The sequence below is a fragment of the Poeciliopsis prolifica genome, unplaced genomic scaffold, assembly GCF_027474105.1.
Source record: "Poeciliopsis prolifica strain line A6 unplaced genomic scaffold, Auburn_PproV2 SCAFFOLD035, whole genome shotgun sequence".
NCBI classification, from domain to species: domain Eukaryota; kingdom Metazoa; phylum Chordata; class Actinopteri; order Cyprinodontiformes; family Poeciliidae; genus Poeciliopsis; species Poeciliopsis prolifica.
This window is the reverse complement of record NW_026562410.1, coordinates 5,679,476-5,693,723: the sequence shown is the minus strand read 5'-3', so window position 1 is coordinate 5,693,723 and position 14,248 is coordinate 5,679,476. Positions and strand designations below refer to the sequence as shown.

At 42.0% G+C, this 14,248-nt stretch overlaps 1 protein-coding gene across 1 annotated transcript in view; it reads right to left on the bottom strand.

Annotated features, from left to right (window-relative positions):
* Positions 1-14,248, bottom strand: part of zswim6 (zinc finger, SWIM-type containing 6) — a 47,734-nt gene that overhangs the window by 8,995 nt on the left and 24,491 nt on the right. Inside the window, exons 2-10 of the mRNA XM_055052507.1 lie at positions 12,884-13,240; positions 11,200-11,348; positions 10,375-10,525; positions 8,921-9,100; positions 7,575-7,751; positions 7,054-7,200; positions 6,713-6,853; positions 4,615-4,878; positions 1,523-1,658 (exon numbers count right to left, since the gene is read on the bottom strand). Of these exons, the coding sequence (XP_054908482.1) occupies positions 1,523-1,658; positions 4,615-4,878; positions 6,713-6,853; positions 7,054-7,200; positions 7,575-7,751; positions 8,921-9,100; positions 10,375-10,525; positions 11,200-11,348; positions 12,884-13,240 (1,702 nt within the window). The remainder of the gene's footprint in view (positions 1-1,522; positions 1,659-4,614; positions 4,879-6,712; positions 6,854-7,053; positions 7,201-7,574; positions 7,752-8,920; positions 9,101-10,374; positions 10,526-11,199; positions 11,349-12,883; positions 13,241-14,248) is intronic.

Here is a 14,248-nt window from a genome sequence, read left to right as displayed (position 1 = left end):
ACTGAATTGTATTAATGACTCTGCACCAGTACAGTACACTTAAATACACTAATGCCTTCACAATCTTGATCAAACATGTAAAAACATCTTTCATTTGTTCACGCAGGTCAATTAGGACTAGAACAAAAAGAGTTGGTCAAACACGTAATAAACACGTAATAAACAAACTGCAATAAACATTTCAACTGGGTCAGAAAGGGCAATTTGTAAAGTGAAAGTACAAATGTAATGTTAAATCAACAAAAAACATTTAATAGAATTAGACTGAATAGTTTTGTCCTTGTGGCTCGTTGGTACGGATTACTGCCACATCCTCCCGCTGCCAACCTCCAAACATAAACTGGAATCTCTCACTTAGATTTGTGTGCCAGAAATAGGCGATAATCATCACCCTGTGTGAAATGTGCAATATTGCAAATTACCCAGCACTCACAGCATCTAATTCTTGTCCTTTTGTCATTTTTTTTTTGAATGCCAACAAATTTTTTTCTTTGCAGGAAAACAATAAAATCCTTGACATTCGTCTTGAAGTTATCGTCAAGGTCCTCTGATAATTCTGGCCTAAATAATCAGTGAATGATCATCGTTATTAGTCCTACAAGGGATGAACTTTTGACCATCAGCTGGAACAAAGAGTGGTAGAGCTTGCCAGCAGGGGTCAGTACAGCGAACTTCACGCATGGCTTTTAGAAAGTTCCACTTGACTTTAGGAAGTCCGGATTTCGGATTGTGAAGTTCAAGTGGAGACTCAGACTTGGGAAGCTAACGATGGGTTAGAATTAAGTGGGGATGAAGATAATTATCTGAGTGGTTTCTGCCATTTTATGTCTCTGAATTTGTTTTGTAAATGTAGAAAAATGTGTGAACCACTTCACTGTCATAGTAGAATGTGATTATTATTATCCCAATCAAAACGATGATTGGGACCCAATGATGTTTATTTATTCTAATGATCTGTTCGACAATGGCACAAACTGAATTACCGTAGTTTCTGGACTATAAGTCACTTCAGTCAGCATAATGTGTTGTGCATAAGACAAAATAGAAAAAAACATAAAAGTTGCACTTTGGTATAAATCTCTAGCGCAACATGACTATAAAAAAATATGACTCATATTCCATAGTACATGGTAATTCCACATCATGCCTCATCATAAGGAAATAATGAATTACATTTGTTTTTTGCAGTAGCTCCTAAGATGTTTGACTCCAGTCAAATGAGAAAATAATAACCTTTATTTAGCTGAATATATATTGGAAATTATAGCATAATTGTGACATCAACATGCAACGCTAAGTCCAACATTGCTTACATGCAACACACACTTCCTGTAAACCTTTCGCATTCAAAGTGGCATCCATTATGACCTGTTGAGGCTGCTTAATATTTTACAAGCTTATTAAATAAATTCTGTTCAAATAAAAAGTGTTCTTTTGTTTGTTTGTTTTTGCTTTTGTACGACAACGAAACAATTGAACCGCAAAACAAATCTGAAATAGGCAACAATGGCGTGCGACTCACCTCATGGCCCTCAGTGCAATGCTGTACGCCAGCTCGGCGTCGTGAGGTAGCAGGGAGGTGAAGAGATACTTGGCAAACGTGTGCATGGGGACGCTCTCTCTGTAGAGGACTTCCCCCAGACCGCTGTAAGGACCGGCTGGAAAGACAGGAGACAAACAGAGGGGGGGGACGGTCACAGCCCGGAGCAGACAGGATGCAGCAGGTCCGTTATAAAAGCCAAGAGAGGCAGCCGGAGGTCGGGGGAAGACGTCATGGACGTCCTGACTCTGAGACGTGACATTTGACGCCTGTTCATGCAGCTGGGCACACATTTGTGCTCAACGATATGAAAATGCCATCAATGCACAGGCCAAAAGCAGCAGTGCGTTAGTTTACCATTTTTGTGAACATTACAGTCTCTTTAAGAAGATGTTTTCTTAAAGAACGTTTTCAGAAACTGAAAGAACGAAATAGTTCACTGCAGAAGCACAAATATCACCAAGCATTAAAAAAAGCACTAGTTCCACTGCCAGATTATTTTACTTATAGATAGTGCTTTAAAAAAATAACAGTGAGAAATTATTAACTTATAACAAGATCCCATAAGTCACTGAAAAGTGACTTATGGGAGTCACTTTTAATAATTTTGGTTTTATTTCAAATTTACTAAGACATTTGCATTAGAAACCAAACCAAAAAATAGTTGGTAAGATTTTGTGTTTTTGCAGTGTTGGTTGCTACATTTTGCTGCTGCTAATTTGCGATTTCTTTAATCATTTTTTTTATATCACTCTCACTGTCCTGCCTGATTTTCTTTGCTGACTCGGCAGAAAATCACCAATTAGAGGAGGCAGGAGAAACTGTCCATTCTCTGCAAACTGTCCATCAACATCAACAAATTTGATGCCAAAGTTGAATTTCAAACATTTCACACCACATAAACTCAAAATCTTACCAAGTATTTTTGGGTTTGGTTATTTGCATTTTAATTTCCCTTTGGGATCAATAAAGTATTTTTGAACTGAAGTACGTCCTGACGCATAAAACCCTAAAATGGTCTTTTCCGCCATCTTTGTCTGTGGTCTTCATTACAAGCAGTATCAAGCATAAAGCTCATAATGAGGCAAAGTCCATTGTCTCGTGAATCTTCACCTGCTTTTGGACTGTGGAACAACAAGAAGAAAGGTCAAGCTCGGGGTCAACACACAATACTTGTTAGTGGGTTTTGTGTGAGTGGGGAAGAAAAAAAAAGGGGAACGTCACTGGACGCTTCCTTTACCATCCATTGTCTAAAAGTGAGCGAAATGCATTCTGTCTTCACCCTTCCCTCAGTAATGTACGAGCAGCCACTTCCTGTGGGCGTCTCCTTGATAATCACGACCAACCGGGGATGACCGAGCCTCATGTGAGGGGCTGCCCGCCTCTATCATTAGTGGGACTGAGAGCAAAGGAGGCTTGAACCGCGACGAGCCACGAGCTTTTTTTAGCCACACACACACACAGATATGTACACGACGTCAGCAGCCGGCAGAGCAAATGATACAGACACGTGTAAATTAGCATCGCAAACGCCAGAGAGTAAATAAATGAACGAAGGGAGCACAGAGTTCATGCTAAGGTTCACAGGCAGAACAAATGTTTATGCACAATCAGATGCCCGTGGTGCAGATCAGCAGAACACAGAGCAAACAACATGTTAGCGAAGGTTGGTCGCATGCTATCGTGTGCGCAGTACAGTAGGACCGAGATTAGCTTAACGTTAGCTTAGCGTAGCTGAAACGTGACCGAGTTTTATGTGCACTTTTTGTGACTTTAAGGGGCAATGTTCTGTAAAAATAAACAGTTCTGAGCTCTACATCATGTTATAATGTTATTCCCTCATCAAAACCATGCCTGAAGTGTTGCCTTAATTTTTTTTTTATGAATGTTTAAGACATTTTTTGATCTCTATGGCAACCGCTCAGCTGTGCTCAGCTTTGAGGACAAAGCTCCTCCTTAGAGCAGCAGAAGTTACAGCCTCACAGAGCCGCCCCTCCCTGTCACTCCCCACTCAGCTCCTTCAGACTAGCCAGCAGCGATTAGCAAACGCCTGGTGGAACTGCTGAGCTTGTTATACAAGCTACTTCTCAGTGAAACGCTGGGGGAAAAAACTTGCAGTCGATTTTCTGAAGGCAGATTTTCAGAAACAGCAGGAGTTTCTTAAAGAGACAGGTAAAATTTCAAGACATCAAATTACTTATAGTTGATTTATCCAGCATTTCATAACCACTGGAGGTAACATAGTTACTGGATTGTGCTATAAAATGGCACCATGTGTCTGGAAAATACAAAACACTGGTAACATGTTATGGCTTTCATTGTTTTGTCTGCAAATAAAAATCCAAAAAGTGTTGTTTACATCTATACTCCCCCTCCCCTTTCTCTGTTGCCTCTAAATAAAAGTCAGAGCAGCCTGCCATCAACAATGAAATTGTTTCTTTGATGGCCGGGCATTAATAACAAAGACCAGCGCTGATGATACGGTTGCCCAGAGACCGACAACAGATGCTGTGATGCTTGACTAAAACTTTAACAGATTCTTTTGTCGACTAAAACTGGACTAAAGCGATTCTATTTTTTTTGTAGGACAATGGTTGTTATTCACCACAGATCCAAAACTTCAGAAGACATTTGCACGTTTGCTATGTTAAAAGAGACTTTTGTTGGCCTTGATTGAACAGATTCATTTTCAGTATAACTACAGGATTTGGGGTTGCTATTTTTCAAAATGCTTGCTAATATTTAGTCAAGTCTATTACATTAAATAAAAGCTAATTTCGGAGCAGCAAAATTGGCTTTCTAGCAAAGATTTCTGGCTAAACGATGTTGTGCTTTTTATAAAAGCTTGGTTAAGAAGATGAATGCCTTGTGCTGTATGTAACATTTTCCTCTGTCAGAAAATTAGGCGGGTAATAATTTTACTCTTATTACAAATAAAGTCTCCATATATACACAAGTCTAACTCGTGTCATTCTTTAATTTTAGACGTTTGGGCGCACGAAATCTAAAATGTAAAACTGTGAACGGTGTCTAAAGATAAATGAAACCTGGCCATAGCGGCAATGTTCACTCACCCTCCAGCAGAAGCGCGGCCTGCTTCCGGAGGATCTTCACCAGCGCCTCGTCCAGGTCTACTTCCTGGAGCTTGGCCAGTAGCTGCTCTTCGTTGCGACACACCTTCTCCTGAGCGTAGAGGCCGTCCGGCATCGCCCTCTGCTGGCCCAGGCCCATCAGCGCCATCTCCACAGCCAACGCCGCGAACGTCTCGCCGTCCTCCAGGAGAGCCGGCGGCGGCGTGTACACGGGGTTCTCCGGCCTCCTGCAGGGGCCCAGAAAGCCTGGTGGGGGCGGGGGAGAGAAGAGACGATGACTCAGCAAAAAATAAACGTCCCCTCTGGGTTGTGAACCGAGCCACATATTGATAAATCTATTGATTCCTTTTCTCCCTGAGCTGTGCGCCTCCTCCTGGGAGCAGCGATCATGTGTTTAAGAGCTTTAATGATGTCTAGGCAGACCTCACCGTTAGTCCCCGGGGAACCCACGCTCCCTGAAGAACACACGCTCCCTCACGCACACTTCCACTGATAAAAACAACGGCTTTAATTAAAAACCTTCACAGCTATGAGAGACCGAAACTATTCGGAGGCAGCCGACTTCTTGTTGTGTTGCAGGTTTGATTTTAAACTGTTTCTGTTTTTAAACATCTCCTCAATGGTTCATTACAAAAATATATATAAATGCATAAATTAGTCAACAAAGTGTCTAATTGTTTCAGTAGATTGTGGTGAATTGTTTCTGACTTTTCAAAAAAAAAAAAAAACTTATAGGAATTGACTTTTATGATGCCGTATTAGGGCCACAGCAGGTAGAAAGAAACTAAAGTTTGAGTAAATTTCTGCCAAAAAATTTTATTAAAAAATTGGTGAATTAATCTCAGAAATTTTCCAAATAAAAAAACTTGGAAATTTCTGAGTTTCAAGTCATTTTTTCTCTAGAAAATGTTTGAGATTAATGACAAAATTTCAGTTTTTTTATGGCGGAAATTTACCGCATTTTTTTCTCCCACTCAACTTTCCATGGCAATTTTTCCTAACCCTTCATTATCAATCACCTTTTGTGAGCCTTAGAAAGTTTCATTTTTACCTGTTTTAGGCCGAGCTTTATGGGAATCAAAACTTCGTCTGCAGGCCACAGTCATCAAAATCCACAAAAATAAATGAACATTTTCTGTTCTGAAGTACACTGGCAGGAGCTTTAACGTAAGAAAGTGAAATGAGAGCGGAAATAAACTCCTTCTGCAGCTCTTATTTTGTAAATGAGATCCTGGATCTCGATGGGACAACCTGTAGAAATAAAAGTTCAACACATAAACTAACATTCTTCAGTGAAAAAGCTAAAGTACAATCTCTAAATTTGAAGACCTCGAATGATCAACCTGACAGTCTGTCCAAGTGACCTGAATTCAAGCGTCGAAAGAGTCTTGGTTGACTTGTTAAATACAAAAGTCCTCTCTGAAATGGAGAATAATTTTATAAAGTTTGAGATTTGTCTCCTAAAACAACATCTTAAAGCTCAGTTCCACTCAGTGGAAACAAACGCTAAACTCCCTAATAATTCAAGGGGGTCTTGAGTGCAGGCGACGCTTTGTGAATTAATTGTACTTTATACCAGAGATGCGAGCGGAGGGCTGCTGTGACGTCCTGTCTGGCTGTGGCATGTTGAAATTCGTCTGCCTGCATAATTAATGTGTTTTAATTGGAGTGTTTTTCCTGCCGCATCTCTTATTCATGAGCCGGTATTGGAGGATGACTGCAGGCCAATCAGTACGTCTGTGTCATCTCTGCCGATTACGACCCGAGGCCCTGCAGGTCTGACGGGAACGACGCAATCGCTGCAGCGGGATGGTGCGTTTGAGGACGGCTCGAGCTGCAGTAAAAGAAAACGTCTGGATGCGTCTAAAAGCATCGAAATGCGTCTATTTCGATACGGCTGGAGAAAACAAATAAGAAGAAACACCTCACCCTTGCGCAAAAATTGTTTTTTTAGAAGACAACGAACGCTTTTTTTCCACAATTGCTGTGTTTCCGTTGAGCAAATTTGTTTTCGGAGTTTCCATTTCCGCTGTTCTGTGCTTAACCGAATCGCAGCTGCTGTCAATCCGCGAGCATCTACCTGGGAAGTCGGCGGTGGCTCCATCGTCACTCCCCCGTCCCGTCTCCATAAGGGTGGCGAACAAAGTGCCTATGGGGTCCAAAGGGTGGCCCACCCAGCCCTCCAGGTTGGTGATGGATGTTACGCCCCTGTGGAGCAGCTCTGAGGGAACGAGCACAGGGAGAACCAGGTATCAGATCAGGACTAAACTATGTCTTGCAAACATATCAGCAACTTTTATCTTGTGTTGATTTGTCACCCAACATACAAAATCTACAGAATGAAACCTGCGGAGGTTTGAGTTTCTGCGAAAAGCGGCGCCTCAAACAAACCTTCACTTTAGCAAAGGAAGACAGACTGACCTTTTCTGTGGCCGCGGAAAAGCTCCAGCTGCTTCTGCTGCAGCCGCCGCAGCGTGTTGACGATGGCGATGGCCAGACGCAGCGCCTCTTTGGGGTAACCGTGTGACCGCAGGGCGTCCACTCGGGCGCACGCCGTGGGAACGTGCTCTGATTAACAACAACAACAAAAACAGCAGCGAGAGGAGACAGCTTTAATTTGAAAAAAAAAAAAGAATATATATAAAAAAAAAACATTAGTGATTTTGTCTAGTTTCTGGTGCAAATGTCTTAATACGCTTGATGTGGGACAAAAGTAACTTTTCAGAAAAACATCGGAGCTTTTCTTCAGTAAATATGGATGAAAGGTTCTAGTTCCACTGGCAGATTATTTCACTTCTAACAAGACATTTCTCCCGTGTTGTCAGTGAAATAATCTGCCAGTCGAACTTGTTTTTTCATCAATATTAATATGAGAAAGCTCCTCTATCTAAAGCTGGTTTTGTCTTGTGTGGAACCAGACCGAGCCTCCGTGGCCCTCTCACCGTGCCACAGGGGCCACCCTCTGGAGTCGAAGAGGGAGCCGTTGAGGTTGTCGTGGTAACAGTAGTGGTTGTAGTGGTCCTCGGTGATGATGTGCTGCAGGTGGGGGTCCTGCCAGTGCAGGTCGCAGGCCTCGATGGCGCGCGTGAAGACGGTCCGGTGAGGGCGCGTCAGAGCGTCTGCGGAACGGGGAGTTGGAGCGATTCGTCAAACCCGAAGGACTTTGGTCACAACTCGACCATGTGGCGACAGGAAGTTAGCACTTTTTTTCATATCACGAGTGAAACAGGAAGTGTCAAGACCACAACTGGCACAAATAATGGTGCTAATTTTCTAAAACAAGGATAAATGAAGGGCTAGAAGAAGCCTTTCTTTGATATCTGTATTTCCGATACAGATATCAGAAATTGGTCCAAGAACAAAACACTAATTAAAAAAAAACAACCCAGCAGTTTCAATAATGTTGCTTCGTATATAAAATATTATAACTTTATATATTCACACTGAAACAATCCAAACTAGTCATGTTGAGATAAATAACCTTCCTGCTCAAATTAAAAGCTTAAACAAAATATGCAAAGAAAGCTACGTTTGCTGGCATTTATCAAGTCGGAATAATTTTGGTAATTTCATTGGACCCAAGAAAAGAAACATTGACTCTGATTTAACTTCAGACAGTGAGGAAAAAAAAAATCTATGTGTCTTTTTATTACATGTATGAAAAACATCCGGCCTGACCTGTAAATTTTTCTAAACATTAGATTGCACTTCATTTTCAAAACGTTCCCGTTTGAATTTCAAGCGCCTCCCAAACCTTGATGGAATGGATGGAATGTAAGCATTTTGAAGGATTTTCAGCAGCTGTACGAACGACGTCACGAAATAAACAATAAAAGTATGCATGCTTCGTGCCGATATCGTATCGGGTCAACATCGGTATCGTATCGGAAGGAGACACACTAATGGGACCACAACAGTAAGATGTCAGAACGACACACGGCTCCAGAGACTGTCTGGATGAAACACCAGCAGCAACAGAAACCCCTCCTTCCTTCTTACAAACATTATTTTGCTACCTGGGAAAAAAGGAATTTCTCTGATGTAGTGAAAGAAGAAAAAGCTGCAGGCCCTCCACTGTGTTATTAGGCTCATTCTATTAGCCACACTGAAAGGGTAATAAGGCTCACAGGCACTGAGACTGAAGCAGAGAGACTTGATTAAAATAGAGGTGGAGGAAAGGGGAGGGCTCAACGGCGTTGCTACGGCAGCAGAGCGAAGAGAGCGGACCGATAAGGTGACAGAGAGAGAGAGAGAGGAGATAAAACAGGAAGGGCCGCGCTCCTCTCACCTGGATAGCCGGGAGGCCCCTGGGGCAGAGCGTTGGTCAGATTGATCAGCTCGCTGCCATGGTTACCGTCCTCCAAGGGACACACGTCCACGCCGTTCCACCTGCGGAGCTGCCGGAGCCACGCAGGCTTCTGCTCAGGCTTACAGTGAGGGTTCAGGACGATGCACATCCACAGGGCGCCTGCACACACACACACACACACACACACACACACACACACACACACACACACACACACACACACACACACGATCCGAGATCACACATTCTGCTCCGAGATGCAAACCGCTGAAGGGGAGTCGGCCAAATACGACGACATATCGGAGGAAACCCGAATGAAAAGCAGAGATTGCAAAAGGAATAATTATTGTGTCGATGTCAGAGTGATGTTGCTTTAAAAGTTAACAAAATGCAGATATGAGATGAAATGAATTCTATTCTATTCTATAAAGACGGCATATTAGGGCTGATGCAGTTTTTTTTTTAAACGGTAAATCTCCACAAAAAAATCTCAACATTTTCTAGAAAAATAATCGTGAACATTTATGAGCTTGAAAAGTCAAACGTTTGTAAGACAAAAATGACAAATTTTGACATTAGTATCAGAAATTTTCTAAGAAAAAAACTTAAAACATTTCAGGAGTAACTTAAAACATTTCAGGAGTAGAACATTTTTGAAAACAAAGTTGTGATGATGAGAGAATAAAGTTGTAAAGACTAAGGAATAAAATTGTACAACAATAAAGCCGTAACATGTGGAATATAGTTGTAATACCAGAAGAATGAAGTAGTAATTTTATAATAGCTACGACCAAAAAATCAAATAAAAATTAAAATGAGCAATATTTTATTATTCTCGTAATGCCGCGCCACTATTTTTGTCTCATTACAACTTTATTATTGAGTCATTGAGGTTTTACTGTTGCATAAATTCTCTACTCATAACATTATTCTCGTACTTAAAATAAACCTTTTTCTCCGCCCGGCCCCAGCACTCCGTCGAATCTCTGCTGCAAGTTTGTGTCAGTTTCAGACAAACGCGTGCAAAACCTGCTGCCAAAGACAAACACTACTGTGGGAGTGAAACGGTTCAGATGAAGCCGGATCAGCTGCTGTTCACAGTTAAAGTGAGTCCAGCTTAAAATCCCATCAAATCAGGAAAGCACGAGTCTTGAACCGCCTCATCTCATTAACGCGTCGTCGGGTTACTGCAGAGGATCGCCGCGCCAAGGCCTGCAGGCGCGCAGGAATACCTCACACCGCTTTATGTCCGCACACCGCGCAAAGCATCTTGTTACAAATGGATGCTACGACAGAACGTTTTTTTCGATTATGCAGCAAAATAAATGCGCATCGATCGGTCTTATGGAATGGATTAGCGACGCCGAACAGCGGTGACGTCTCGCAGCAGCTGCCGTCCGGCGTCAGTGTCTGGGCGCGGCTGCGTTTCGTACCTAGCTCATCCCACAGCTGCCTGTACTTGTCAGTCATGGTGGTCCCCTGTTGCCTCCACAGCGCCAGCCGGGGGTCGCCCATGAACTGCTCCGTGATCAGCGTCAGCATGCGAGCGCCGTTGGAGTCCCTCATCCTCAGCATCTCTCTCACCTGGAGGGCACAGGGGCGTTCAGGTTACATGTAGACGTGTCGTATTCTTTCTTTTATTTCCCCCCCCCCTTTTTCCAAAAAATCGAATTTCACAAAAAAAAAAAAAAAGATAAGGAAACACGTGAGTGTAAATAAAAGAAGAATCTGCATGGCTTCAGTAAATTAAGGTGAAATCACCAATATGAAAGAAAAATAGGAACCGGATGAGTGTCAATGTTTTAGTTGGGTCAGAAAGTTTGTAAAATAAATCACACATGATAACAATCTCCCTCAAAATAGAATATAACAGCCATCATTCATTAAACATTCACCAGTTATTGCACACGAGAATATTTGGTTGCACTGATTTGCCATCTGACTACTGAAAAATAAATAACTTCAGTTAAAATTTATTTAAAAAAAAAAGACAAACAAATAGAAGTACTGGCACAAAGTGCAAGGGAAAAAAAGCATTAAAAAGTAAAAAAAAAAAGAGTGTAGAAAACAAAACTTTAATCATTGATTCAATTTGACGGAAACGAAATATTGTCTTTTGCATCACAACACACATCACAAGCTATAGAAGAAACAAAGACATCAATACACATCCTTGCGGTATCCCAGATCTCTGTAGCTCCATTGCAAAAGAGAAACACACAGAGAGCAGAGCCCTAATGCGGCTGGGAGTTTGGTACCTTGCTGAACAGCAGGTTGAGCTGCTTTCCCGAGCCGTGGTACCCGCCCTGGGAGAGAAAGAGCTTGACCTGCTCCTGGACCTGTTCCTCATCCAAATGCCAACAGTTCTCGTCGTCCACGCTCGCCCCCGCAGTCGGATCTGGAGCTCCTACCATGAAAAAAAAACAACAAAAAAAACAGACAGCAGTTAAATTCTCTCAAATTGTTGATCCATTTATTTATTCTACTTTTGGTAGAAGAAGAAACCATTCCTATTTGCCTCAGAAGTCCCAACTTTTACCTGAGAATGACATCATCGCCAGCTCAACGGGTTTAAAGGACAACAGCGAGCTGCAGGCCAATGGTTGTATTCAATGAGGAGACCAAATGCTTCAACTCGTGTGCATTTTATGCAGATTTATACGTCATGGCTTTGTGTGACAGAATGACGTTTGAAACTTGAGCAAAGACGGTTTCAACCACCTTCAGCTATGCTAGCAGGCTATCTAATGCAAATATTGAAACAAAGTAAAGACTTTAGAAAACAAAGGTTTAATCATTTAATAAATTTGACATAGCTAGTATGTAATTAGCTAGCCATCTATGTATCTATGTATCTATGTATCTATGTATGTATCTATCTATCTATCTATCTATCTATCTATCTATCTATCTATCTATCTATCTATCTATCTATCTATCTATCTATCTATCTATCTATCTATCTATCTATCTATCTATCTATCTATCTATCTATCTATCTATCTATCTATCTATCTATCTATCTATCTATGACATGACTTCAGAATCCCATCATGTTCCAGGAATCTTAAGTAGGTGGAGTATCTCTAGCTTTCTCCTCACTGGACATGTTTTGGATTTTTAGATCTGGACAAGTGAAAAGCCTAAGAGCCGAATCTGCCCTTCAGTTGAATTTGTTGGAAATGTGAAATTCCCACTTAAGAGTACAGATTATGTACAGAAATTTTAATTGAAACTGTTTTTGTGTGCGTGTGTGCACGTGTGTGTGTGTGTGTGTGTGTGTGTGTGTGTGTGTGTGTAAGTGTGTGTGTGTAAGTGTGTGTGTGCTCCGATCAAACAGAATGCGTTAATGTGTGCTCGGTCAGCTTAACCACTGATCGATAGCATTAACCCTATCGATCAGCCCAGAAGAGCAACTTTTGGAACACTTAACAAGTGTCTCCTGGGTGAACCGAACGCTGTAAAAAGCTTCAACCACAGAAAGAGTGAAAGTAGTTAGGCAGAAATATGAAGTGAAAAAACTGAAGCCTGATGTGTTTGGGACAATCAGGAAGCTGCAAGCTTACAAACAGTCTGTAAAAATTGATTGTAGCAGCTAAATAGTTATTACTACAGCGAGAAGCGTGCGAACGCGCTGCATTATGATTTTACTTTATAGCTTATTATAGAAACGGAGACAAAAACTCAGACATAAATTATTTGTTTAGAAAATTCCCGTTTCATTTCAGGTTCAGGCCATTATTCCAACTCCTGCGGTTAGCAGATAAGAAGCTCTTCTGCATATTCTGTCGAGAAAACCAAAAGCAGATTGTCACCCACAGGCTGCTATGAAAGCGCAAGCATGAAAACAAATACTTGTGTCTACTTGAGTGCGTGTTTGTACGTATGTTAACAGTTCAGCCCATTTTTGGCCCCGAGGCCCCAGAGGGCCCCTCCACTCACCGTGCACCTGGTTGATCTCGGAGTTCTGCGACAGTATTTCGTCGGCCAGCTTCTGCGCCGTCGGCAGCACGTCCGTGTGATGCACCGTGATCAGGTACTGGACGAACTTCTGCAGCTGGTCCCTGTTCATTTGGAACAACGTCTCCGAGATGGGCAGGCGCAGCTTGACCTGCTCGGGCTTCCGTACCCGATAGAGCGAGAGCGCCACCACGTGGGCGCAGTAGAAGATGTCCTTGTTGCCGCAGCTGCACGTCACCGACGTGATCTTGCAGCGGTCGAAGCTGACGCTGACGTTGCACAGCAGCTCCGGCTCGGAGGACGTGGCCGGCTCCCGGACCGTCCCGCTCAGGTGGAAACCTGCACAGAAACATGTTCGCCGTCAGTCAGCGGGAATGAAATAAAGTTTTGAAGTTTCAGCTAAGGTTGCGGAGTTAAACTGGAACTTGAAAATGAAGATAAGCATCATCGGACACTGCAGGTTTTGTGGAGATGTGCTGAGAGATTTTAGTTTTCAGCTTAACATCAACACTGTTCAGTGTGGGCACCTCGACTGAGTGAAGACTAGAACTTTTTTGGGTTTACCCGACTTTTCCAAGTGCAACCGAACACAGGAAGTGCTAAACGAAGACCACAGCAGGTATGTTTCCATTGACCATGAAACTGCACAAATTGGGATTACAAAACTAAATTTGCAAAATGAAAACACTGAAAAACTGTCTGTCACCACTGGCGAATGAGCCAAAACAAACAACAACAAAAAAAACGACCAAGTGTTAAGAAGACGATAGTGCAGCATGTTTTTAACAACCTTTTAACAATTTTAATTGCATTTCTAATTTGATGGTATTGTGAAATTGTGTAGGTGTTTTTTTGTTTTTTTTACATTAGCAGAATATCAACAAAGTTTTGAAAACATTTGTAATGAAAACTCAGCTGGTGTCAGCTGGAAATATTCCAATCATTTAGCAGGTGGCTTAACTCTTCATCGGCACAGACAAAGGGTTTGCATAGCATGAGATGGGTAACGTTTTCAGGTTGTGGCTACATTGTTTTAGCGCTTATGTTATTATATATACAAGGCATCTGAGAGATATGGAGATTGTGAAGAAATACATCTGTGGAACTGTCCCAAAAATCTTTTGCAACCTCACTTCGGCTGAGGAGGAATAGTGGAGCAATATTTACTTTCTCCTCAGCAGAAATATAAAAAATATATTTACTGAGAAATTTGAAGAGCCAATAAGATTCAGACTTGCACTGAACATGGCTAATATGATATTTTGTTCATTATTCACCGATCATACCCTCACTTCACCGTTAACCTGTCTGTCACTCGTTCAGAGAAGCGCAAGCCAGGTGAAAGGA